The sequence below is a fragment of the Phacochoerus africanus genome, chromosome X (genome assembly GCF_016906955.1).
Source record: "Phacochoerus africanus isolate WHEZ1 chromosome X, ROS_Pafr_v1, whole genome shotgun sequence".
Taxonomy (NCBI): domain Eukaryota; kingdom Metazoa; phylum Chordata; class Mammalia; order Artiodactyla; family Suidae; genus Phacochoerus; species Phacochoerus africanus.
The window spans coordinates 128,350,688-128,372,532 of record NC_062560.1 but is presented as its reverse complement, the minus strand read 5'-3'; the positions used below and the strand labels follow the sequence as shown (position 1 = coordinate 128,372,532).

General features: G+C 59.4%; 1 protein-coding gene across 1 annotated transcript; it reads left to right on the top strand.

Annotated features, from left to right (window-relative positions):
* The first annotated feature begins 450 nt into the window (after positions 1 to 450).
* HAUS7 (HAUS augmin like complex subunit 7) lies at positions 451 to 21,845 on the top strand. Its single transcript, XM_047764092.1, has 10 exons — positions 451 to 579; positions 1,366 to 1,481; positions 6,395 to 6,462; positions 8,125 to 8,186; positions 14,305 to 14,396; positions 14,730 to 14,888; positions 14,997 to 15,093; positions 15,535 to 15,747; positions 16,522 to 16,636; positions 20,739 to 21,845. Exons 1-10 carry the CDS (start codon positions 481 to 483, stop codon positions 20,807 to 20,809), a joined length of 1,092 nt encoding a protein of 363 aa, XP_047620048.1. The 5' UTR covers positions 451 to 480; the 3' UTR covers positions 20,810 to 21,845.

Below are 21,845 nucleotides of genomic sequence, written 5' to 3'. Positions count from 1 at the left end.
GGAGCTGGGGCCGGGTTCGAACCCACGAAACCACCGTCAACTCCAGCTGGGAATGTGGGAAACCGGAGACAGAGCACCGCTTTGGAAGATGGGACGTTCAAGCTCCAGTTCCGTCCGGTCCAAGGCTTTCCTTCACCCTCCCGCGGAGAAACCGACCTGTGCAGGAGCGCCCTCTCCTGGAGGACGCTCTCCCCGCCGTGTCCTCGGCCCTCTCCGCCGGCCGGGGGCGCCGCGAGCGGGGGACCGAGCGCCCGCCCCGGCTCCGCCCTCTTTCTCGAGGTCGGTCTTCTGGGCGGGGCCGAGGCGTGCGCCGAGGCGCGGCCCAATGGGAAGGCGCGGTGGGGGTGACGGCGGCTCGGGGCACCGCCCCCTCCCGGGCGCCGGCGGTGGGCGGGAGGAGTGCGGGGCCTGCGCTTGATTGGCGGTCGGGCCGGCCAGTCAGCCCCGGGCGCGGGCGGGGCGCGGCTCCGAGCGCGAAACATGGCGGGACGAGTCGCCGTTGGCGGCGGTGGCGGCAGCGAGGATGAGGGCGACGACGCCGTGTTCAAGGCGGCCGTGGAGGTCTTCGGGAAGCTGAAGGTGCCGCGGGGCCGAGGAGCCACCCCAGGCCGGCGTGGGCCGGGTGGCAGGGCGGGCGGGGTGTGGTGCGGAAGTCGGCGGCGCCCGGCGCGGCCCATACCGGGTCGTTCGGTCCGGCGCCTCGAGCGTCCTGCCCCCGAACTTCTGCGGCACAGACCCTGCAAGACTCGGCCGGGGCGCGCGGAGCAAGCAGAGGCGGGGAGGGCACAAGCCGGGGCCTCAGGGAGCTCGCGCGGTCGGGGTGACCGCGGCGGGGGGGGGGGGGAGTCCGTGGCCCCAGTCGAGTCAGCGTCAGATGCCCGTGAGGGCACTGGTGAGGAAACCCTTCTCTTGAGACCAGGCAGCTGTCCCCGGTCGTGCTACCCGTGCCCCCGCCCTCATCGGGTCCCCGCGCTCCCCTCGCCCGCCCCCCCCCCACCCCACGATCGGCTCCGTTGGCCCCGTCCCTCTCCTTTCCCTGTGGTCCCGCAGCCGGGAGCCGCCATCAGAGTCTAGCTAAGGCTCCCAGTTGCTCCTCCGTCCACGTCCAACTTCTCCTTGAGCCCCGAGAGGGGCAGCTTCGATTGATGGGAATTGAACCCCGGGGCGCGATGGCGAGCGCGGCGGGGGTGCCGGCACGCCTGGCGGGGGGTGGGGGGGTGGGCGGCGAGCCTGGTGGTGGGTGCTTGGCCACAGTGAAGGCGTGTGCACACGAGGACGGTGAAAGCATGATTGTAGATGTGAGTTTCAGCCCTTCGCTGATGGTGGGCTTTCTAAAGCTTGCTGGCTTTCCCTTTCCCTGCTTAGGACCTCAACTGCCCCTTCCTCGAGGGTCTTTATATCGCAGAACCAAAGACTATTCAGGAACTGCTGTGTAGCCCGTCCAAGTACCGCTTGGAAATCCTGGAGTGGATCTGTATCCGGTAATGTCCTTGGTTCTTCCTCACCCCTGGGGTTCGCGGCCACCTGGGGAAGATGGGCTTTTGTTCTCTTCCTGAGGAGCTGTCCTCCATCCAGGGTCACTGTGAGAGCTGCTGCTTAGGTAAGAAGTGCCAGCCATGAAGGCGGGCTCAAATCTAGGGAGAAATTGCCCTGGGCAGTGCTTCAGTGTGTCTGTTTGCCACCTTGCCGAAGCGGAGCTTGGCCTCCTGGAGTTTTTCGTGCTATGACTACTAGTTTCAGAGGTGGCAGGGACTGGGTGTGGGAAATGATGGACTTCAGTCCTTTCATATTCAGACCGGGAAGCTGAGGGTCGGTCTGGAGTCACGAACTGTCTCGGCTCTTGCCACCAGTGAGTGACAAACAGGGCCAAAACCCTGTTTCCCAGTCCTTTGGGTCAAGGTGCACCTTGGGGTGTGTGCCTGGCACAGTGCAAGGGAAACAGATGGCAAGGGGAAAAATCCCGAAAGTCCTGTGAAGTGTCTCTTCTTCGAGAGCAGCAGCCCCTAGCTGAGCATTCAAGGCTGTGGTGGGGAAGGCTGAGGTGAGCCTCCGTGGGGCACTGGCTGCTGTGCTCTTGGCCATGACCCCCCAGGGCTGTCCCTGGAGTGGTCCTGGTCGGTCCGTCTGTAGTCTCCCAGGAGGCCAGGCCTCTGCCCCTCTTCAGCCTGGCCTGTCTGCCCTTGCAGCTGAGGAAGGTGCCTAGATGGGAGCCTGGCTGGAGCGATGAGGATCCAGCTCGCACTCAGCTGGTGCGTGCCTGCCAGGCCCCAGGGAGTCAGCAAGCCTGCCCCGGAGGACGGAGGAGGGGCTTTCATGTTCCAGCCTGTGCCTTTCCAGCAGCCTCTCCTCCTGCCATCCAGGCCCTTCCCCAGGCCCCACCCCAGGCTTTGGCTCCGCAGTGCTCTCATAACCTTCTGTTCTCACTGACTCTTCTCTCTCCTGGAATGGCCCCTAAGGTCTCTGCATGTCACACATACTCCTATACAGCCTTTAAAGACCCAGCTCACATGTCCAATCTTCATTTAAAAAGTCTCCATGAGTTCCTGTCGTGGCTCAGAGGTTAACGAATCTGACTAAGAACCATGAGGTTGCGGGTTCAATCCCTGCCCTTGCTCAGTGGGTTAAGGATCCGGCGTTGCCGTGAGCTGTGGTGTAGGTCGCAGACGTGGCTCGGATCCCGCGTTGCTGTGGCTCTGGTGTAGGCCGGCGGCTGCAGCTCTGATTCGACCCCTAGCCTGGGAACCCCCATATGCCATGGGAGTGGCTCTAGAAATGGCAAAAAGACAAAAAATAAAAAAAAAAAAAGTTTCCAATTCCCAGGGCAAAACATGTCTCTCCTTCCCTTGGATGCCCACAGCCTCTTGAGCGCACCCCTGCCAGAGCCCTCAGCCCGCTGGTTCTGTCTTGGCCCACTATCCTGTCGGACTCTCCAGTGCACTGGGAGCTGCTGGAGGGCGGGCCCCAGGTGGGCCGCCCCCCCCCCCCCCCCCCGGCAGCCCCAGGTTGCAGTGTGGTGTTGCGCATACTCGAGACACACTCCAGGCTGTGGGCTGACAAGCAGGTGCACCCGGGTACCATTCCAGGTGCCTCAGACGTGGCTGGGTGTCCTCAGGGAGCTGGGGTTTAGTGTCCACAAAAGGCTCAGGCACAATCCCAGTGCTGGGCATCCTCCTGCAGTCTGAGGAGTGGACCTTGGCAGGGAGGAGGTGGTCTTTGATCTGAGAGGGAACGGGGGGCACTCGTTTCCACAGGAGTGGGGAGTCAGGGTGTGGGAGGGAGAGCTGGGCAGCACTGGTCTGAATGGCAGCTCAGGGCAGCTCATGGTGAGCCTGGCAAGCCATGTGAAGCCCTTTGAACTTTATGCTCTGGGCGGGATGAGCATGGGACCAGGGGAGTGATGTATTGAAATTGGCATTTTGGGCAGGGTGAATTGGACGGATGGACTTGGAGGGGAGAGGCTGGAGGCAGGGAGACCAACGCAGAGGCTGTTGCAGTGGCCCTGGGAAAAGATGGCAGGACCCTGGCTTGGAATGGCAATGGCTCATGTGACAGGCACTGTCGGCCCTGCAGGGACCCGCGCCTGGTCCAGGACCCTGGGAGGAGAGAGAGTAGTGGGGATGGCCTGGGTTGGTTCGGGGGTCTTTTTTTTTTTTTTTTTTTTCTTTTTAGGGCCACACCTGCAGCATATGGAAGTTGCCGGCTGGGGTGGAATCAGAGCTGCAGCTCCCGGCCTATACCACAGCCACAGCAACGCCAGATCTGAGCTTCATCTGTGACCTACACCACAGCTTGCGGCAACACCGGATCCTTAACCCACTGAGTGAGGCCGGGATGGAACCCTCATCCTTGCGGATACTAGTCGGGTTCTTAACCCGCTAAACAACAGCGGGAACTCCAGTTCCGGGATCTTGAATGCAATCCCAGGAGGAGGGAGGCCAAAGTTCCATCTTAGAGAGGCTCTTGTGGGAGGGAGCCCAGATTTGCCTGGCCCGGCTGAAGGGTGGGGACCAGGTCGCTCTGTTGGCCAGAGGAGGATGGGTGAGAGGCTACGACTGCAGTCCTCAAATGCTTTTAGTGCTGTTTTTGAATACAAGGAACAGAATCCTTTTAAGAAGTAAGCAGGGAATGTGCAGTGGCTGTTAATGACCTGGACCCGGCAAAGGTGCCGTAGGCCTTTCAGGAGCCTGAAGAAGACTGGACAGAGTTCAGTTTCTCCCAATTTCAGGTTGGCTTCTTTGCATGTGGCTTCGCCACTTCAGCCTCCTTTAAGGGCCACTCTTTCACCCCTCTGGGTGGAACCTGGAAGCTGCACCCAGCACTGGGGAGGGGGGCGCTGGCCATAGCAGCTCTTAGTGGCCCCCGTGCCAGGCTGGCCTTCAGCACGGGCGGGGCGGGGCAGAGCCAGAGGGCCCCTGGGTGGCTGCGTGCGCGCGTGTGGCTTTCCTGGGCTCCCGAAGAGCTTTGCTTGCTTCAGGGCCTTGAGCACCTTCGGGTTGTGCCCTGTTCCCTGCTGCTTCCGGAAAATCAGCTTTCATGAAAGTCCTTTCTGAGTGAGGCCGCTTAGGCCTTCGGGGGCTTATTCGTTAGTGAGTTGAGGCGGTTTGCCGGGCTCCAGCCTGCTGGATCCCTGAGCGCTCTCCGCGCTCGGCGCTTGGTCAGGGGAGTGTTGCCCAGCATCCAGGCCCAGGGCCAGCCTCCTGTAGCTTCTCCGCCCTGCGGCCCCGCCCTCGATGGCCAGGGCTGAGCGCGCGGCCGCCTTCATGAGGAGGGACGACAGGTGGCGCAGCTGAGGCGCCTGGGCCCCAACCCCTCTTCCCTGCCATCCCGCGGCGGCGTGGGGCCTGGTGCCTCGGGCTGGGTGGTTGGGTCACTGGTCATGGTCCCGCCAGCTCCCAGGGCCCCAGCGTGGTCAGGGCAGGTGGGGCCTGGGATGCAGACCCGTGGAGGCATGAACCCAGGGAAGGAGCAGGTGCCCTTTCCCACCGCGATGAGTCGGTCGCCGGGTCCCCAGGGCTGGGCCCGGGGCCCCCACACCGCTGTAGCAGGCCGGAGTCCCGGCCCCAGTCATTCTAGGGAAGGAGCCTGCCGTGGCAGCCAGCTCGCGGGGCTCCCTGGCAAGGAGGCGGCCTCAGCTGCTGGAGCCAAGTTCCCGTGGCCTTGGCGCCGGGCTGGGCCTGGAGCGCAGGGCTGGGCGTGCAGTGCTCGGTCCGTGCCCCCCACGGATGAGACCCAGTATGTTGCCACCTCACTGCCTTTGGTTCCGTCCACGAGCTTGGCAGCTTAAGGCAAAGCTGCTTACGAGTGGCCACTGTCCCATTTACCTGTGTGGTGTCATCAAGGCTCCAGTTCCGCCAGGCCGCGGGGACGGCTGGGCCTGCCGTCGCCCAACCCGGGAGGCTGGGGCTGTGACCCCACAGCCCGTCACGCCAGGAGCCCTCCGATGGCTCAGAGCCGTGACCGGGGGTGGCATCATCTCAGTTGAAGGCGCTAAGCGTGGGCGCAGTGGCAGCTGATTCTGTGGCCAAAGCGCGGTCATGCCCTCATCCCCCCCGACTGGCCACCTTCCCGGTGCCGGCCGCTGCCTTAGGCCCTGGAGATGCGGAGAGCAAGCCAGCTCCCGCCTCCGCGAGGCCGCAGTCTCGGAGGTGAGAGCCCCGTGGAGGGACAGGGCCTGGGCCTGGCTGTGAACGGGGTGCCGCGGCGGCCTCCTCCGGCTTCCCTGGGCGGGGGCGGCGGCCGCCAGCTTCGTGGGATGCGCTGCGGCTGGCGCCGCGCCGCGCGCTCGGGTTGGGCGGGAAGAGCGCGTTCCGGGCGCAGAAGGGCCACCGGGCCCGGGCCCGCGGGGCCGCCGCCGCGGGAGGGCTCGGCCCGCCGGCTCCCAAGCGCTTTAAGGAAGCCGCCCTGGGCGCCTCCTGAGAAGGCGCTTCCAGCTCTGGCGACGTGCCTTTTTGCCTCCTGAGCAGTGCTTTCATCTTTTTCTCGTGAGAATTTAAATGTCAGTGTGCAGATTTACATTTCGGAGGTGAACTTTCCGAAATGTTTTGGGTTTTGTTTCCCTGATAACCTGGGGAGTTGCAATTCACATCAGATAAAATTATCTGTTTTCTTTTTATTTATTTATCTTTTGGCCGTGCCCATGGCATGCGGAAGTGACTGGGCCAGGGATTGAACCCACGGCACTGCAGTAACTAGAGCCACAGCAGTGACAATGCTGGATCCTTAACCCTCAGAGCCACCAGGGAACTCCCTAAAATGACCCATTTTAGAGTGGGCGTTTCGGTGGCATTTAGCCCCTACGACGAGTAATTCACTTTCGAGAGCGTGTGTGCGGAGGGCTTGTGACGGGGCCGCTGTGGCCCACCCAGGCCTGACTGGTTTTGCTCTTTCCCTGCAGGGCCTGTCCGTCCTGGCAGGATAAGGTCAGCTCGCTGAAGGGGGCCTCAGCCGAGGCGAAGGTCCAAGGTGGGTCTTTGTTATGGTGGCTTCTGACCTAGTGCATGGCCTCCTTCACAGGCTGTGAATTTCCCATCGGGCTAGTGTTTTCTCCTGGTTAGCGTACACTCTGTGGATGTTACTAGAGCCTTCTAGAATCCACTCCCCCCCAACACACACGCGCGCACGCACACACACACACACACACACACACACACATGCGTGAAGGAGATCCTGCCAGCCCATCTACTGAGGGGCTGGGGACAGAGACGGCGGTTCTTGCCGATGCCACCGGTGGTCTGTCCACGTGCGCACACTACCCGAGGCACTCCTGGAAGCTCGCCGGGCAGCTCTCCACGGGGGCTTATCTCAGAACTGCTTCCTCTGGATCCTTTCTTGGCAGAAGTTGTCCTTAACCCGGTAGTGGGCATTAGGTGAGGGGGACCGAATTGCGGTCCTCGAGATGGTGCCTAACTCTTTGCCTGCACCCTGGCATTTCCAGAGGTGACCGCGTTTGGCCCCACCACTCCGGGGTGGGCGAGCCGGACCCTCGGGTCCTGATCTGTGCCACTTCTGGCCCTGCCACATTAGTTATCTGGAGACAGTTGTCTCCGAGGCTGAAACTGGCCAGTAGAACAGGGCATTGTATCTTGAGCCTGCAGGGCCGGCCTAGGGGCCGAGCGGGCTGCAGATTATGTCCAGCACTTTCCTCTGGACGCCACCACGCTGAGGTGGCTGGCTTTTACCCTGGGGAGGGCTGCCGCTGCCTCTGGCTTTAACAGCATCCCTTGGGCCCCTGGGCGGAGAGCAGGAGGCTGGGCAGAGGCAGGGATGCCAGCTGGGTGTGCTGCCCGATCTTGGGTTGAGAGTGAGGAGAGTGCTGGCCAGGCTCGCGGAGCCTTGGATGCGTGCTGAGCAGGAGAGGGGCTGGGGAGGATGCTAGGATTTGGGGTTAAGGGACGTGGGCCAGGCAGTGTGCTTGGGGGTAGAAGTGGCATCTGTCCTGTGTCTCCAAGCTTCTAGCCCCAAACCCTCCAAGGCAGATGCCGGTGTCAGGCCTGTTCTGCCACTGAGGCGTGTGAGGGTGGGAGCGGGGCCAGGCAGGGGGCCTGGAGCAGGCATTGGCCGCAGGCTTTCTGGCTCCAAATCTGCCCTTTCTCTGTCTGCCAGATGTTACCCAGAAACCGCCCAGGGCACCCTGGAAGACATGGCCGAGCATTCCTTGTACCACACGGGGACTCAGTTTCCCAATCTGTGAAATGGAGCTAAGGCCCACCTCCCAGGGTTGCCAGCGAGATGAAAGGACATGATGACATGAAAGGCCCGTGGGAAGCTGATGACTATGAGCAGGTTCCTTTTGCTTGGGCTTGGTGAGGTCCCCGGAAGGGTGGCTCACAGCATGTTTGAAAGGTTCCCTGGCCTCTGGGTGAGGAAAGTGGTACCCAGAGAAGGACAGGGACTGGGTACAGGTCACACAGCAAGAGGCAGACCTGGCATCTGGGGGTGTCCTCCGTCTGCCTCGTTGCTGACCTGGGTCTTCCAGGCCCAGCCCGGCCTCAGGGGCGCCGGGCCTGCTGACGCCGGGGCAGGAGCACCCTAACCAGGGCGGCGCTCGGCACCCTGCACGAGTGCGTGGCGTCCTCGCCGGTTTGGGGGCGTGTCTGCAGGAACTGAATCCGTGTGTTCCCACAGAGATGGTGAAACTAGGCCACGAGCTGATGTTGTGCGGGCCGGGTGACCAGGAGCTCCTGAAGGTAGGAGGGGGCCCTCTCTGTCGCTGTGGCCGGGGGCCTCAGTCCGCTGGAGTGGGGCAGGAGGGGTCTCTTGGCTCAGGCCCTTGCTCCTTAGGCCCAGAAGCCAGCATCCCCCTGCCCTGCTTCTCAGCAGCCCGGGCAGGAGCCCCAGCCATCTGGAGGGCCGGGAGGGGAGGGTGGCTGAGGAGGCCGAGGAGGGTCTCCGGCGCGCGACGACTGAAGGCGCACAGAGCACACCCCGTCCTCCGTGGCTCCATACACGCTGACACCCTGTAATTGTCACATCCACTTGGCAGTAGGTACTTGTCTTAGCCCCATTTCTGGGGAAGGTGGCAAATAATTCTTCCAAGGCTTCTGGCTCTGAGCCCATGCACTTTCCCCCACGTGCTGCCCACCGGTGGGTTTCTACACAGAGGCAGCCCTATCCACCCCACGTCAGTCAAAGAAACCCTGCCACCACCCTTAAATTTTTTTAAACATTTGAAATGATTATTTCTGTGTTCTGGCTATTACAAATAGCATTGCTATGACTGTTTCTGTATACGTTTTTTTTTTTTTTTTGTCTTTTTAGGGCCGCACCCTTGGCACATGGAGGTTCCCAGGCTCGGGGTCCAATTGGAGCTGCAGCCACCGGCCTACGCCAGAGCCACAGCAATGCCAGATCCGAGCTGCATCTGCGACCTACACCACAGCTCACGGCCACGCCGGATCGTTAACCCACTGAGCGAGGGCAGGGACCGAACCCGCCACCTCATGGTTCCTAGTTGGATTCGTTTCCGCTGCGCCACGACGGGAGCTCCTGTTCCTGTATACATTTTTGACCAAAGACACACTTTTGCTTCTCTTGGGTATAGAGCTAGGAGTGGACTTGTTTAACTCTTGGAAGTTTTTTGAATATGTTTGTTTCACTTTTTGAGGAACCGCCAAACTGTTTTCCAAAGTGGCTGCACCATTTTACGTTCCCACCGGCCATGTGCGAGGGTTCCGCTTCCTCCCCAGCATTCCCGACGCGGGTTATTGCCCAGCTTTTGATAGCAGCGAAGGGCTAATCTCACGGTGGCTTTGATTTGCATTCCCCTGATGACTAATGATGTTGAACATATTTTCATGTGCTTATTGGCCACTCGTATGTCTTCTTTTGAAATGTCTCTACTCAGATCTTTTGCCCACTTTCTCATTGGGTCGCTTGTGTTTTTAAATATGGAGTTGTAAGAATTCTTCATATTGGCGTTCCCTGGTGGCTCAGTGGTTAAGGATGCGACGTTGTCGCTGCTGTGGCGCAGGTTCCATCCCTGGCCTGGAAACTTGCACATGCCGAGAGCATGGCCAAAAAACATGAGAGGGGGCCGGATTTCTCTGTATGTGCTGGATATAAGGCGCAGCAGATGGTGACTTACAAATATTTGTTCTCCTTCTGTGGTTTGTCTTTTCACTTCCTCGATGTGTCCTTTGGAGCAGAGAAGTTTTTGACTTTGTTGAAATCCAATTTATCTTATTTTCCTTTTGTTGCTTAGGCTTCTGGTTCCCTATATAAGAATCTATTGCCGAATCCGACGTCATTAAGATTGGCCCTTGTGTTTTATTCTAAAAGTTTTGGAGTTTTAGTCTTATGTTTACGTCTTGGATCCATTTTCAGTTGTTTTATGTACCATGTAAGGTACGTGTCCAACGTCCTTCCAGTTTTCCCAGCACCGTTTATGGAAAAGACCATTCTTTTCTCATTGGACTGTCTTGGCATCCTTGTTGAAAATCAATTAACATAACAATGAGGGTTCACTCAGCGGATTAAGGATCCAGCGTTGTTGTTGTTGTTGTTGCCTGTCCCTGAGCTGGGGTGTAGGTCGCAGACGCGCTCAGATCTGGCATTGCTGTGGCCGTGCTGTAGGCTGGCAGCTACAGCTCGGATTCGACCCCTAGCCTGGGAACCTCCATGTGCCACAGGAGTAGCCCTAAAAAGACGAAAATAAAAGAGGGTTTATTTCTGGATTCTCCATTCTATTCCATTGATCTCTATGTCTGTCCTTAAGCCAGTGCCACACTGCCTTGATGACTGTGGCTTTGCAGCCATTTGTGACCTGTGAATCCTCCAACGGGACTCTTTTTTTAAGATTGTTTTCACTCTTCAGGATCCTTGAATTTCCATGGGAACTTTAGAATCAGCTTGTTAATTTCTGCAAGAATGCCGACTGGAATTTGAGGACAACTGCCCTGAATCTGGGGCCACTTTGGAGAATATTGCCGTTGACCATATTAAGGCTTTCTGTCCTCGAACATGGGCTGTCTTTCCATTTATTTAGGTTTTCTTTAATTTCTCCGAGATGTTTTTGTAGCTTTCAGTGTATGTCTTGTACTTCTTTTGTTAAATTTATTCCTAAGTATTTTATTTTTTATGATGCTGTTACATATAAGTGGATGTGTTTGCGCAATTTCATGTTTGTACTATTGATTGCTAATTTGTGGAAATACAATTGGATTCTTGGAGTTTGTGTTTTTGGTTTTTTTTTCGGGCCACACCCATGGGGTCTGGAGGTTCCCAGGCTAGGGATTGAATTGGAGCTGCAGTTGCCAGCCTACACCACAGCCACAGCCATAGCCACGCCAGATCTGAGCCACACCACAGCTCACAGCAACACCAACTGCGTGAGGCCAGGGATCAAACCTGTGTCCTCATGGATACCAGTCAGGTTCGTTACTGCTGAGCCACAACGAGAATGCCCAGGATTTTCTGTGTACAAGAAATAGAGAAATTTTTACATCTGCCTTTCCAATGTAGCTGCTTTTTATTTTTTTCCTTGTGTAATTGCTCTGGCCAGCATGTCCACTATAGTGTTGAACAGAAGGGGCAAGCGTGGGCACCCTTAGCTAGTTCCTGATCTCAGGGGGAAAGCGTCTCATCTTCGCCACTGAGTATGATGTTAGCTGTGGGTTTTTTGCAGAGACCCTTTATCAAATTCAGGCTGTTCCCTTCTCCTAGATGAAGTGTTTTATCATGAAAGGGTATTGGATTTTGTATTCGTTTTCTCTGCATCTGCTGAGATGATCATGTGTTCTGGTCCTTTATTCTAGTTTTCCTTCATTTGATATTTCAGATTTCCTTCCAGTATCACTTCACTTCCGTCTTAGAGAGCTGCCTTCTCCTCCTTCTTCTTTAATGGCTGCCCCTGTGGCATATGGAAGTTCCCAGGCTAGGGGTTGAATCAGAGCTGCCACAGCCACACCAGATCTGAGCGGCATCTGCAGCCTACGCTGGCAGCTTGTGGCAACGCTGGATCCTTAACCCACGGAGCCATGCCAGGGATGGAACCTGCATCCTCATGGGTACTAGTCGGGTTCTTAACCCGTTGAAGTGGGAAGTCGAGCGATTCTTTTTTTTTGACGTGATCTGCTGGGTCCAAATTCTCTTAGATTTCATTTCTTTGAGTATGTCCAGTTCCCCTTCATTCTTCATGGATATTTTCACAGGATGTAGAATTCTGGGTTGGCACTTCTTCTTTCCCCACAGCTTCCAATGAGACATCTGCGGTGGTTTGAGTCATTTTCGCCCATGGGTCATGGATTGTTTTATTCCTGCTACTTAAAAATTTTTTTCTTTGGGAGTTCCCGTCGTGGCGCAGTGGTTAACGAATCCGACTAGGAACCATGAGGTGGCCGGTTCGGTCCCTGCCCTTGCTCAGTGGGTTAACGATCCGGCGTTGCCGTGAGCTGTGGTGTAGGTGGCAGATGTGGCTCGGATCCCGTGTTGCTGTGGCTCTGGCGTAGGCCGGTGGCTACAGCTCCGATTGGACCCCTAGCCTGGGAACCTCCATGTGCCGAGGGAGCGGCCCAAAAAATAGCAACAGCAACAACAACAACAACTACAACAACAAAAGACAAAAAGCCAAAAAAAAAATTTTTTTTCTTTGTCATTACTTTTCAGCAGTTTGATTGTGTGTTTGTGGGACAATTGCTTTGGTTTTGTCCTTTTTGAATTTGCTCAGCTTCCTGAATCTGTAAGTTTGTGTCTTTCGCCCGACTTGGAAAGTTTTCAGCCATTATTTCTTCAAATACTTTTTCAGTCTCCCTGCTTTTCTCCTCTCCTTTTGGGCCTCCTATGACACACGGGTCCATGAGGCTCGTAATTTGTTTTCAATCTTTTTGTCTCTATTGCCTGTATTGGATGGTTTCTGTTAATCTGTTTTCAAGTTCACTGTTGAGTCCCATCAGTGAGTTTTTAATTTCAGTTACTCAATTTTTCCGTTCTGAAGTTTCCATGTGGTTTTAAAAAATAAATTTTTGTTTCTTTGCTGATGCTTCTTTTCTTTCTTCCTTCCTTCCTTCCTTTCTTTCTTTCTTTCTTTCTTTCTTTCTTTCTTTCTTTCTTTCTTTCTTTCTTTCTTTAAGGGCCACACCTGCAGCACATGGAGGTTCCCAGGCTAGGGGTCGAACTGGAGCTGTAGCTGCCGGCCTACGCCACAGCTCACGGCAACCCCGGATCCTTAACCCACTGAGCAAGGCCAGGGGTCGAACCTTCAACCTCATGGTTCCTACTCAGATTTGTTTCCGCTGCGCCACCACAGGAACTCCTATTTTAACTTTTCTTTCGACAATGTTCATGGGTACTTACTCAGCATTTTTGCAATGATTCCTTTAAATTTATCAGGTAATTCCAGCATCTGTGCCATCTTGTCGTTGGTATCTGCTCTTTGTCTTTTCTCGTGCAAATTGAGCTTGTAGTGGTTTTCTTCCTGTAGTTTTAGATTGCGTCCTAGACATTTTGAATATTACATTGATTCTGGGTCTTGTTGGTTTTAGTCCAAGTTTGTGTTGTTGTCGTAAAATGCGCATCACAAAAATGTCCCCATTGGCCCTGAGGGGCTCCACTCTTTCTCTTAAGTATTTTTTCATTGTAGTAAAATAAATACAACACAGTTCCCGTCCGCACCATGCTGACGTGTTCAGTCAGGGCAGTGGGTACAGTCACAGAACTCTCCATTTTCCAAGCTGAAGCAGTACCGGTTCCTAGGCCGTTTTCAAACCCACAGCTCAGCGGCATTTCGTACATTCCTCATGTGCCACACCACCGCTGTCTAGTTCCAGAACGTGTTCGTCACCCCAAAAGAAGCTCCTGTGCTCACCACACCCCCACGTGAGCTGCAGGCCCTGGCGCCATTGCTCTGCTGTGTCTGTTTGTAGAAATGGAGCCGTAGGGTGTTCCAGGGTCATGCGTGTTGGAGCATGGGGCAGGACTTCAGCCTGTCGTATGGACTAGAACTTAGGAGCGGACGAGTGGGCATTGTTGAGAGCTGGGAGTGGGGACGCGGGAGGAGGGAGGTTGGGTGCGGGGCGGCCATCTGAGATCAGGTCATGTCCCAGGGACGCAGGAGGCGGCTGGAGGCTGCCTTGCTCTCTGCTCTGGCGCGTTCCTGTGTTCTTGGCCTTTTCAGGTTGCCAGGCAGCCTCAGCCAGGAGGCCTGTGGGCTCGTGGACAGGGAGCTGAGCCGTAAGCGTGGGAGCTGACTGTGCCCCCTGTCCCCAGATCCGCTCCCCCCAGGGCTGTCCAGCCTGCGATGCCCCCAGGAGCCTCTCACTCTCAGCCTGTGCCTTCCATGCCCGCTTTAAGGGCAGATGCTTCTCAGAGGACTTTATCGAAGCCACCAGTGATGCTGGCTGAGGGAAGCATTCTGGTGCATCCCGCAGAAGAGCAGGTGTCTCAGGGTAGGGGCAGCGAGGAGCTCAAGGGGAGAGCCGGGCCCAGCTTCCTTCCTAGCCCCCTTGCTCATGCAAGGCCCTTGGGAACAAGCTGGGCCTCTCACGTTGTATTTAGGGCGCGGCCATCAGCTGCGAGCTCCTCCCCTTTCCGAAAGGAGGAGGGACTTGTGCTTCAGAAGCCTTGAGCTCCCAGGCACCTTTGGGGCAGGGGGCTGTGTCAGCCGCCTCTCAAGGCCTCACTGCTTGCCACCTGTTGGTGACGAGTCATTGTTCCCCCGCGAGGAGTAGGATTGGCACAGGCCACCTACAGCCCCATCTTGTTGTGCCAAGGGCCGTGAGCCGGTCCTCAGCAGTGCTGGATGGGGTTCAGATGTGGGGGGGCGCTCCTGGCACACCTGGCTAGCGACTGCATGCGGCCTTCCCTGCCCAGGGCCGGGCCTGCGCCCAGAAGCAGCTGCACTTCATGGACCGGCTGCTGGATGTGGTCCGGAGCCTGACTGTCGGATGCTCCAGCGGCTCCAGGTAAAGGGTTCGGGATAGGCCTTCCACGGAATGGCCGGTGGGCTCCCTTGGTCTCCCGTCTGGGGCTGGTGGGGCTGGAGGGCCTGCTTGGACACCTGAGCCCACCGCCAGGCCCATTTCCGGCTGGGGCTTCACTCTGCGCACTGGCCCAGGGTGCCGGGCTGTCGGCGCGAAGGTGTGGGGCGGGCCTCGGTGCATGCAGGCGGCCCCCGTGGAGGCCGGTGGGCTCCCAGAGACCAGAGGAGGTGTGGTCTCGTGGCCTCTCCGCCTGTCTCAGTGTGGTGACCTCCGGCCGGTGACGGTGACGGCGTGACTCTGGGGTCGCCTTTGCAGCACGAAGGAGCACTTGGAGGACATCAGGGAGAAGAACGAGGCGCTGCTGGGGGAGCTCTTCCTGAGCCCCCACCTGCAGACGCTCCTGAGCCCGGACTGTGACCCGGGGCCCCTGGACGTGCAGCCTCTTCTGGACAAGCAGCGCGGTGACCGGCGGAGGTGTGTGCCCTGCTCGACCTCTTACCTGGGCCGGAGCCTCCCGTGTGGCTTCTGTCCCAGTGGCCGCCATGGCACAGAGCACAAGTGCCCCCCCTTCTCTCCCTGTAGCACCAGTCCCTCCGTCGAGGTGGAGGAGGAGAAGGTGGCCGAGCTGGCCCGGCAGCTGCAGGAGAGCACCTCGAAGCTCCAGGCGCTCAGGACGGAGGTGAGGGCACGGCTGCCGGGGCCCCGCTTTGTGCTCCGGGCTGGGCCATGCCGCCTGCCTGGGACCCAGACATCTCGTTTTTACAATGCGTGCGCCGGGAGGCCTAAGCGAGGTGGTGTGTGTGTGGAGCCCGCCGGGTTCTCGAACAGGGTGGCTGCTCAGGCTGCATAAAGGCAGGAACAAGGATGCTCTCTGAGGTGTGGACAGGCTGGGTGCCAGGCCCTGGGCTCCGGGTGTTCCTGTGCTTTCTGCAGCCCTGGACCCGGCCTCAGTATGGTCCTTGGGGGGACATCAAGGCCCACACAGGCCTCCAGTCTTAGGCCTGTCTCCTGGTCTGTGGAGGCCTGGGTGGCCAGTGGCCCCAGCCTCCAGAAAGGGGTTCAGGGCCTAAGGCCCATGACAGCCTCGAGTGACCCCTGCCCCCTGCCTCTGGCTTTGCAGCACAAGCCAGGGGCCGCTGTGAGCGGGGCCGACACCAGCACCCTGGACCAGAAGCTGCGCCTGGTCAGCTCTGACTTCCACCAGCTCATCGTGGCTTTCCTGCAAGTGTACGACGACGAGCTGAGTGAGGGCTGCCGGCGCCCAGGCCCCTACCTCCACCCGTGCGGCCCCGTCGTCCAGGCTGTGTACCAGGCTCTGACTTCGTGCAGCCAAGTAAGAAAACCCCTCTCCCTCCGCCCCCAGCCGCCCCTCCAGCCCCCAGCGAGGCTGGGCCAGGGGCCTGGGAGAGGCTTGGCCCCGGGCTCCCCGCGCGTGGGAGGCTCGCTGGGCTCTGGACTGCAGGCTCCAGGCCTCCGTCTGGGACTTGGGGCTGGCTGGGGGCGAGGGCTGATGGGGCTGTCCCCCCGTGGCCCCTGCACTGCGGGAGGGCGCCAACGGAGCCAAGGGCTCAGCGCAGGAGAGGCGCAGAGGAGGTCCGTGCCGTGCCCGCGCTGGGCCCTAGCTGACCGGGAGACCCTGTCCCGGCCTCCAGCTTCTGTCCCTGCGTTGGTCTCAGTCTGTCTTCGTTCTTGCGGGTGGATGCTTGCCTGTCTGTGCCCTCGCCCCAGTTCAGAGAGACAGGCACCGGGGGGTCAGTCCGGACCCGCATCCCCCATGGATACGGCTGCCGTGCGGACCCTGACGCCGGCTCAGGCTTCCGTCATGCTGGCCTTGGTTTATAGCAGAAAAGCTCTTAGATGTCCAGCCCCCTGACCGGCCTCTCCTTTATGAGTCTACCAACAGGGCGAGCGTGGCCCTGGCGGGGGACGGGCTCCGTGACAGCGTGGCATCCCCACCGGGGCAGGAGGGAGTTAGGTCGGCGACCCTCCCGTCAGAGGCCCGCCCTCACCCTGGCGCGAAGCAGGCGTCGCCTTCCGCGGGTCTGACCCTGGCACCCAGGCCCTCACGTCCCCTCCCGCCCTCTGTCCCTCCCTCCCTCCCTCCCAGCTGTTGAAAGCGGCCGTGGAGGCCACCGACACCTCGGCGGAAGCCATGGAGCTGGCTGCGCAGCAGCAGGGCGAGCCGCTCTGTTGGGGTAGCAACAACGCTGCCGTGAGTCTCGGTACGTGGCCCGCTGTGGGAGCGTCTGGGGGCTGCTGACCCTTTGCTTTTTTCTCCTTTTTCTAACACGTGAGGTTTTTCCTCCCTCGAACAGGGCTTTCGGCAGATTGTCAAATGGAAACACAAACTGCAGAAAAGTGGGAGGGACACAGAGACGCTGCCTTGTGTGGGGACCAGAGGTGGCGCGGTCACTGTCCCGCGGGTTCCTCTCATCACTTGGGATTTCTTTGCATAAGTTGGGGAGAATCACACGTGTGCCGTCTCGTATGCTTTCCTTTGGGCCTCATTCTGAGCATTTTCCTATGTTCTCCTTGTCACAGTTTTAAGCCTCACTGTTGCTTTCAGGCATTTGCTGTCATTTACGTAACCTTTTCTATGACGGAGCCCGTGGGTCATTTTCAGTTTTTCACTGTCACGCATGCCACGGTCCCGGGGATTTCCAACAGTGACACCTGCAAACAATCCCAGGCTTTATCCTGGGGTGACGCTGGGTCACTGACGCTCAATGTATGCGCGGGGACAGTAGTTGGGGTTGCAAAGCTTGGTTGCGCTGCTGTGAACAAATGCACGCTCTAGGGGGTTAGAAGGAAAATGCAGCCTGGCCTCCCTTTCCTAAAGGGACAAAAAGGTAGAAGGAGCCCAGGTAGGAACTGAGCCAGCACATGGATGGTGGTTTTCTCCGTCCTGGACTCGGAGGTGGTTCGGTTTGTTTCCTGCTTCTTCCATCCCGAGGTGAGGTTGCCGCCGCCGTGGCGGGGAGGCCCCGCTGTGCGCTGGATTTGCGCCTTCTCCGGTCGGCTCTTGTACACGGGCGGAATGGGATCTGGGTGACATTTGAAACTTTTTTCGAAGTTCCTTTTTCTTGCAGGAATACGCACTTAGAACAGCTCGTTCTTTGCTTCCACGATGAGACAAATAATGGCTGTTAGGGAGGCGTCTGAGCTCCTGGGGTAGAAATGTGAAAAGGCGGACCTTCTCCCTGGGCCGTGGCGACACCCGCCACCAGCCACCATTCAGTTCCAATGACTTCAAAGCAAACCCTTGTGGGACCACAGCCCCGGCCAAGAAATGGAACACGCCTCGCGCCCTGGAGACCTCCTTGGCCTCCCGCCCAGGCTCCGGGAGGCTTCCCTCCCCGCGCCCCCACCCCCACATGGGTGTCTGCCGTCGGCTTGAGTTTCTCCCACTGGAGTCTCTTGAGCCCCTCGTGCGTGTAGCTTCGCGTTCTTCCCCCACACCCGGCCTCCTCCCGCCGGCAGGGCTCCTCAAAGCCCTGGGGGCGTCTCACTCCGCAGCCTCTCCTTCCGGGCTTTTTGGTTTGGGTGCTGTCGGGCCCAGCTCTTAGCCAGCCTCTGCCTGTCCTTCCCACCCATCGCCCCCCAGGGCGCCGCCAAGGGGTGGCTTTAGGCCACAGAGCCCTGGAGCCCGCCCTTGGCCTTGACACACACACTTGGCACGTGTGTACCCGGGCGCCCGGGGGTCTTTCTTCTCTCTGACTGAGCTGCAGCAGTATCCTCCGTTTAAACATTCATCATAACGTTTCTCTTAATCACCACCGTCGCTGCTCTCTCACCCCCAGTGTGTGTAATTGCTGGGAGCCCGATGCCCGCGGCGCAGGCGCTCATTAGCGTAACGATGGCCGTGAGCGTCGCCGTCGCCGCCGCCACCACGTGCCGCCTCGGCCCTGCTCACGGGGCCGCGGGGCCTCCTCGCGGCTCTGCTCCGTGTATCTTCCTCGTTTTTTTTTGTATGTCTTTTCAGGGCCCCACTCACGGCATATGGAGGTTCCCAGGCTAGGGGTCGCATGGGAGCTGTAGCCGCCGGCCTACACCACAGCCACAGCCACACAGGATCCGAGCCACTACACCACGGCTCACCGCAACTTGGGATCCTTAATCCACTGAGCGGGGCCAGGGATCGAACCTGCATCCTCATGGTTCCTAGCTGGATTCGTTTCCCCTGCGCCACGACGGGAACTCCAGGTTCCTCATTTTGTTTGAGATGCGTTCTTGGGCTGTAGACAGGACAGAGCAACCGTCCGTGTCAAGTCCACACCAGAGGCCAGTTGGAAGAGCCTTAGCATTTCCCTGCTCCTACCTGACAGAGTCGGGGCCTCGGTCTCTGCGACCTTAGGCCAGGTCTGTGTTGCTGCTGCACGTCCCGGCTTAAGCTAGGCCACCGATCTGGGTGCCAGTCGCCAGGCTGTGTTGGGCTCACGTCGCCATGCCTGGAGTGAGGGACCGGGTGTGCCTGCAGGGCCTCGCGCATGTGGGGAGGGCCTTGGTGATGTGGGTGGGCGGCTGGTCCCGTCATCCTTCCCCAGACACCATCTCGCCTGGGTGGACCTGAAGCCCCCTTTGCCTCCCAGGCCATCCAACTCTCGATGCATTTTGAAAACAGACAGGTTTCTGGGAGCCGGAACGTGCATAGGAGCAATTCGAGGGATGCAGTGGGTGGAGGACCGCCCTGGGAGCAGTGGGGGAGCCGGTCGGCCTGGTGGAACCGCCCACCGCAGTGCCAGGGCCGTGTGGCCGGCAGTCCCAGGGAGGGACAGCGGTGAATGGGCCGGAAGCAGAGGGCGTAGGCAAAGCAGGTCTGTACAGATTGGCACTCCCGGGCTGGGTCTTGCTCTTTGGGGACGAAAACGACTGAAGTGAATGCAAACCCAGGCTCTGCTGGAGCTGCCTCTTTCGGGCCTCTGGGGGTCCGGCGTGGGTCCGGCGTGAGAGCTGGTCCTTGCCTGCTCCTGCTGCCCTGCTCCCCGTGGGAAACAGGCCACTTCACTGGAGCAGGGCTGCCCGGCCTCCCCTCCCCACCCCAGACCGACACCAGGGAAGACACGAGAAAGACCTGGAAAAGTCGGCCTAATAGGTCTTTGAGCCAAGAGTGCTTTCCAACCAGCTTGAATGAGCGCATCCCGTATGGCGTCCAGACGGACACACCTGGGACACGAGGAAGAGCCAACGAAGAGAAGAGCCAGGCCGCGCTCTCAGCAGCCCGAGCATTTGTCGAAGCGTTAAGGAAAAATCCGTGGAAGACCAGAAGCCAAAGGAGGCAATGAGTCTTTTAAGAATAGGGACCAAAAGGGCAGAAAATCGAACTGAGGACAAAGAAAAGCCTCACAGAGCAAGCAGGGCGCGGTGTGGAGCGCCCGCAGATCCCGGCCCAGGCGCCGCCTCCGCGGGCCCAGAGCCCTGCCATCCGCGGCAGTCAGGGCCGCGGCACGGGGGCCCAGGCTTCCAGAGGCTGGTGTCGCACGTTCAGAGGCCCAGGGGCTTTGGGCCTAGGATCCACCACCCAGCCAAGCCCTGAGCCAAGAGAAGGCGAGGCAGTGACCGGAGCCCTGGGCTGGGGAGCCCGGGAGCGGAGCGGGGCTGGGTGTCTAGAGATGGGGGAGACCTGAGGATTTAGTAAAGGCAGATGCCACCCCCAAATCCTACCTGTGGAGCGGTGTGGTCGCCCCCAGAGGACATGTGCCTGGGGCTAGGCGCGCCCCGTGACTCCTGAACTTCAGTCATCCTCGGCCAGGGCAGGACCAGATGCCAGGTGACGACCTTGCCCTGTGGGAGGGCGGAGGACAGGCTGAGACAGAGGGAGCGACTTGGCGGAGGGAGAATAGGCGTCTGCAGTAGTAAGGAACAGGCGTCAGGGTCTGAAGTTGGTGCCTCAGGAGGCAGGTGCCCCCATCCCTGAAAGCCCAGCGGTCGCGAGGCTGGCCTGTGGCCTGGGGTGGGCAGCTAAGGCCTGGGTCCATTGGTCTGCGGGTGTGCGTGGGTTGCTGATCAGACTGAAAGTCCACATGGCATCAAAATCAGAACAGCCCCCGGCTCCTGAGCTCGGGGGTGGGGGGGCGGGGCCACAGCCAAGCGAGTGGACCCCAGCTTGGGGCTCAGCCTGGCACCCACAGGGGCCTTCCCTCTGTGCTCCAGCCCCTGGCTCCCTTAGCTCCTGGCTCAGGCCGATGCTGGGGTGCGTTGGGGTGCCTGGGGCCTGAGGAGAGCCAGTGGAGGCCGGGGGCCTGGGTAAGGCTGGGGCCGTGGGGGTGCAGGGGGCTGGGAGGCGCTGGGCTTACTTTGCTGTTTGCCCTTTTCTTTCCTCTGCAGCCAGCAAAATGGAAGAGCTAAGCCAGAAATATAAGACCTTCAGCGACGGTCTGCACAGGGGCCCGGAGTAGTCCGGGCACCGCCTCCGGATGCCTGGCGCCTTCAGCTCCTCAGGAGGGAAGGGCAGAGGGAGGAGGGCAGTGTGAGCTGGAGAGAAAAGAGAGCTTCTGAGAAGTTGCCTGCTGCCTGCTTCTTGCTTCCACAGCTCTGCCTGCCTCCTACTCTCTGCTGCGGGGCCTGGCCGCTCCGGCCTCCTGTCCCATCCCGCCTGGCCCACGTCCTCCCCCTGCTGCTGCCAGCTTCAGCTGGGCGAGGCCGAGCCTGGGGCATCTCCGCCTTGCCATGACACCTGCTTGAATGCCACCAGGGCCTCTGCTGTCTCCTCCCCTGCTTCCTCCCCAAGCCACCTGGCACCAGCTTGGGGAGTTCCTGCGGTGGCCTGACTGGTTGTCCGGGAAGCTGCTGTCTGGGCTTCCCAGGTGACCCAGTATCTCCCTGAGCCATGTGCCTGTCACAGCCACTCCCTCCCTTCAAGTGCAGGAACAGGCACAACTGGGGAGGTTCCCCCCCCGCCCCCGCCCCGCTCCCTCAGCCCAGCGTCAGGCAAAAGGGGGCTGAGGGAGGGGCCACCTCTAAGCACTTGGCCCGCCGTGGAGCCCCGCCTGGGCCGCTCTGTCCTGCTCCCTGCATCTCTGCACCTTGGCTTCCCCAAGTCCCCCTGTGGCTGCCCCAGGCCAGGAAGCTCCCGGGAGCTGGGTGCCCGGCCCCCCCCCAGGGCCTCCCCCAGATGGCTGCTGTGGGAGGTGGGCGGACAGGCAGGCCTGTGGTCACCATGGCCCTGGTTCATCGACAGCTTTACAGACCAGAGGACTGGCGCACCTACAGTGGGCAGGCTGCCTCCGTGCGCCCCAGTCGGACAATGCCCCCCCGCTTCCTGCACCCTGGAGGGCCTTTTCCTTTCCCTACGTTTTTTTTTTTTTTTTTTCTTTCTTGGCCGCCCTGTGGCCTATGGAGTTCCCGGGCCAGCGATTACATCTGAGCCATAGTGGCAGTTTCAACCTACTCTGCAGCTGCTGCGACCACCAGGTCCCTTAACCTGCTGTGCCA